The sequence below is a fragment of the Lolium rigidum genome, chromosome 7 (assembly GCF_022539505.1).
Source record: "Lolium rigidum isolate FL_2022 chromosome 7, APGP_CSIRO_Lrig_0.1, whole genome shotgun sequence".
Classification (NCBI taxonomy): Eukaryota; Viridiplantae; Streptophyta; class Magnoliopsida; order Poales; family Poaceae; genus Lolium; species Lolium rigidum.
Genome location: NC_061514.1, coordinates 269,302,839 through 269,307,080, shown reverse-complemented (window position 1 = coordinate 269,307,080; position 4,242 = coordinate 269,302,839). Strand labels below are relative to the sequence as shown.

At 55.9% G+C, this 4,242-nt stretch overlaps 1 protein-coding gene across 1 annotated transcript; it reads right to left on the bottom strand.

Annotated features, from left to right (window-relative positions):
• Positions 1-1,110: 1,110 nt before the first annotated feature.
• LOC124675830 (U-box domain-containing protein 4-like) lies at positions 1,111-3,897 on the bottom strand. The gene is made up of 2 exons (XM_047211902.1): positions 2,434-3,897; positions 1,111-1,696 (listed from the first exon to the last, which is right to left on the bottom strand). Exons 1-2 carry the CDS (start codon positions 3,739-3,741, stop codon positions 1,607-1,609), a joined length of 1,398 nt encoding a protein of 465 aa, XP_047067858.1. The 5' UTR covers positions 3,742-3,897; the 3' UTR covers positions 1,111-1,606.
• Positions 3,898-4,242: the final 345 nt, after the last annotated feature.

Below are 4,242 nucleotides of genomic sequence, written 5' to 3'. Positions count from 1 at the left end.
TTGGTTGTGTTGTGCAGGTTCCACGTTGGCGCGGAATCCCGGTGTTGCGTCGCACTACATCCCGCCACCATCAACCTTCAACGTGCTTCTTGGCTCCTCCTGGTTCGATAAACCTTGGTTTCTTTCTGAGGGAAAACTTGCTGCTGTGCGCATCATACCTTCCTCTTGGGGTTGCCCAACGAACGTGTGAAATACACGCCATCAACGCGGCGGCGCACCGAGCCATAGCGGCCGCGCGGGAGGCGGCGGAAAAGCAGGCGACGGAGCGACGCAACGACGGTGCCGGCCCGTCAGGAAGCAAGTAGTCTAGGCCTATAGATCTACTTTGTATAGTTTTTATGCATTTTTATGTACTATTTTCAATATTTGTACTATGTTGCAATTTAAAAAATGGGTCGCCCCGGTGGGAGCACACCCAGACGAGCGGACAAAATATATCCGCGGGCGACGCAAACGGACGCTCGCGACCACTTTTGGGCGTCCGAAATGCGTCGCGCCGCTGGAGATGCCCTAACACCTTAGGTCTCGCAATAATTGCGTGTGCAGCAGTAGTAAGATGATGATCATGATGACCATACCGGGAGATCTAATTTGGTTCATGTGTTGCATCAGGCACCAGTGATCTAGACAGCGTATGTCGATCAACTGAGGGGCAACTGGCCACTGCCCATGACAGCGAGCAAGTTCAATCTTGTTTCCCCGAGTACAACCATGGCAGTAGAATACATTGGTGGAGTGGCAGGCATTTGTTTCATACTCAAGTTGTGTAGAGGTTGGTGATCCAGTTGGTGGGAGGAGCTTCTAAAAACATCAGATAAGTGTTAAACTGTATGTTTGGATGGTTGCCAACCTTACCAATTTTGTTGCCATGACATAATAAATTGGTCATTTTTTGGATATAGTTGCAAACTTTTCGCATACCAGTAAGCTCTTTGCCCAAAGTCATTTTTCTTACCAATGCTGGCATACTCATGGGCAACCAACAGGTTACCCAAAATTTTGGCTAGCCAAATATTTGGTAGAGCAAAGTCTGGCTAGAGACCAAACATACCTTTACCTCTTACAAACACTTCGCAATCAATTAGAGATACACAAATTGGAGCAACCGAATCAACAAAAGGTCTGCAAAACAGGTCACACTAGATAAAACGTAACAGGGGGGAAGTTGGACTCCAAACATAAGTAAAAATGGCATGGTTGGCTACCCAACATTCCCCCTATAACCTCACAAAGCCAGGCAAGAATACCATATTGCCACCCTAACATCATGTACACACCTACAACTCCGCATCACTTAGCCTCAGCAACAATCCAAGTCCTATCATCCTCCTCTCAACTGATGTTAGTAACCAAACCATCTAAGATCTAACCATCCATCACTCGCAGACCACACATGTATTCACATAACCGAGCCAAAAGCCAGCCGTTATTTACACATGATCATCGCGCCCCATCCCTACAGGGCTACTACTCCGTTCTCGATACTCGAATCAAGAACGGAGCAGACGAGGTCAAACATAAACCAAGCATACTACCTCTATTCCGCCACATCAGTACTGCATTTACCTAGCCAAGCTCGTCGCTTCATCATCGCATAACTAGCGCACTACCGAGCCATGCTCGTAGCTGCGCCCAGTCCAGCTCTGCAGCCGCCACCCTGCCGCTGCTCGCGCAGGTAGCCAAGCAAAGTCTCAGCCTGGAAATCAAAGAACTGAAGATCAGTGACTCCAGAATTGAGGACCAAATCTTCAAGCTTCAGCAAAAATAAAATAGCAGATGCAATCTAAGGCAGACACCAGAATAAGATGAGTCATGGCATAGACAAACTCTAGTGGCAAAACTTTATAAGCATGTACGGAGCATTTCAGTAGGAAATCTCAAGCACATGGTCAAATTTAAGTTTCCGCGTTTTCTAGAGACACTGAGCATTGTTTACGAGTAAATGAACTGTAGATTTGACCTGTAGAAGATAGGGCACGGATCCTACTGTACATCCAAGATTTAGCAGATCATGGGCTGTACTTAACAATAAGTGTGAAATTAAACAAGTGCATGTCTCCGCCAGGTGAACCGAATCTACAAGTCCTTACCTGGCTTTGATCAGTACAAGGCAATGCATAGCAACTACTGCATTTTCTACGTCCAGATTTAATAAGCAGCCCAGTACTAGCGTCAATGGGACTTCGGCAGAGCTAACTGATGAAGTTCGTTGGACACTGTCGAGTACAATGACAGTGGCATCAAGAGCTCAAACTCAAGACTGGCACTTAAAACTGACGAGTTCGTTGGACACTGTTCAGGACAATGGCAGTGGCATCAAGAGCTCAAACTCAAGACTGACACTTACAACATTGATATTACTAGAAGTAAGATTAACAAATGAGATGAAATTTCAATCGTGGCATGTTAGGAAGAGGAATGTTAATGGCATACCTTGTGCTTTGCACGAGCAGAGCCAGACTGCGAGAGCGCGACAAGCGGCGGGATGGCCCCTTCTCGAACAAGAAGCGCCCGGTTGCTGGAAGACTCGGAGCAGAGCTGCAGCAGAGCGACGACCGCGAACTCCTTCTCCCTGGCAGGCCCGTCCTCGATGGTCTCAACCAGGGCCGGAATCCCGCCGGCCTCCACCACGGCATCACGGCCCTCAGGAATGCTGGCGAGGCTAGCGAGGACCACCATGGCCTTCTCGGACGTGCCCGTGCCGCGCTCCCCGATGAGGTGCACGAGCGGCACGACGGCGCCGGCGCTGACGGCGCGCTCCTTGTTCCTGCGCGCGGAGCAGAGGCGGTAGAGCGTGGTGAGCGCGTCCTTCTTCCCGCGCGTGGAGCCCGCGGAGAGGAGCGCCACGAGCGGCGCGACGGCGCCGCAGGCCCCGATGGTGGCGCGGTTGTCCTCGGTCCCGGAGAGCGAGAGCAGCGCGCAGGCGGCGTTCTGCTTGGCGGGGGCCGTCCCCGTGCGCAGCGCGTAGACGAGCGGCTTGATGGCGCCGGCCGCCGTGATGGCGGTGCGGTTGCGGTCCTCGAGCGAGAGGTTGAGGAGGGCCGTGACCGCGTTTTCCTGGGTGGTGGGGTCGGTGCTGCGGAGGAGCGGGACTAGGGCGGGGATGGCGCCGGAGGAGCCGACCAGGGCGCGGATGTCGGAGCGGTGCTTGGCGAGGAGGCGGATGCGGGCGGCGGCCCCGCGCCGCGCGTCGGGCGGGGAGTCCGGGGAGAGGGCGCGGACGCAGGCGTGGATGAAGGGCTCGATGTGGGAGAGCGGGGAGGCGGCTTCGGAGAGATCCATGGACTCGAGGTCGTTTAGATCCACGGTGGGGTCGGATCTGGCGGGCGTGGCGGAGGCGGAGGCGGCGGCGGCGAGGCGCTGGAGCTCGCCGGAGATGTCGGAGTTGAAGCTGGAGTAGTCGGAGAAGTCGCGGGAGAGGTCGAGCATGTCGGTGGCGGCCGCGTTGGCGGAGGAGGACTTGGCGACGGCCGCTGGGTGGGTGGGGCCTGCGGTGGCTGCTAGCTCGCTGAGGCGGAAGTCGATTACGGAGTCGGTGAGGTTCTCCATGTCGGAGTCCGCGTCGGAGGTGTGGGCGGTGGCGCGCGGGCGGGAGGCGGGCCCTGGGGGCGAGTCCGGGTGGAGGAGGGCGGAGCGGATGGTGCGCATGGAGTGGCCCGGGCGGCGGGTAGAGGAGGCGGAGGTGGTGGTGCAGGGGCCGTGGGTTGGCGAGAGGATCTGGGAGCCGGCGAGCGAGACCATGGCGTGCGTCGGCGGGTGGGGCGGGCGCGGGAGTGATGATGAGGGGAGGGGGAAGGTGGTGGTTGGGCTGGGTGAGCAATGTCCTACTGATGTGTACACACTACGCACACGTATACGACGATGTATAGAATGCCCGTGCACAGGCTCGGCGGTGGCTCACCCACTACTAGGCACCGGAACGGAACGAGGAAGGAGACGGTAGTGCGCCGTGGATCTTTGTAGCCCGCCTTTTGGCCCCGGGTTGACGACGGACAGGTGGCTACGCTGCCATGCCTACACCTCAAATCCCAGCCCATACCTCTCGCATGGTACCGTTGTTCGGTGACATGCGGGGCCATGCTTCGTGGGCGCGAGCTGTCAGTGGTAGGGGCGAGCCATGGATGCAGTGCGGGACTGTGGGTGAGAGAGAGAGAAGGAGAGGAATCCTGGTGCGGAAAGCGGCAGTGGCAGTGGCTGGGTACCACCGGTTTGGTTTACTTTTGGTGGCTGTGGAAGCAAGGA

Coding starts and splice junctions, on each gene's coding strand:
- LOC124675830 (XM_047211902.1), bottom strand. CDS start 3,741: ATGGTCTCGCTCGCCGGCTCCCAGATCCTCTCGCCAACCCACGGCCCC. Junction 1,697..2,433: donor CTGCTCGTGCAAAGCACAAG/GTATGCCATTAA, acceptor TTTGATTTCCAG/GCTGAGACTTTGCTTGGCTA.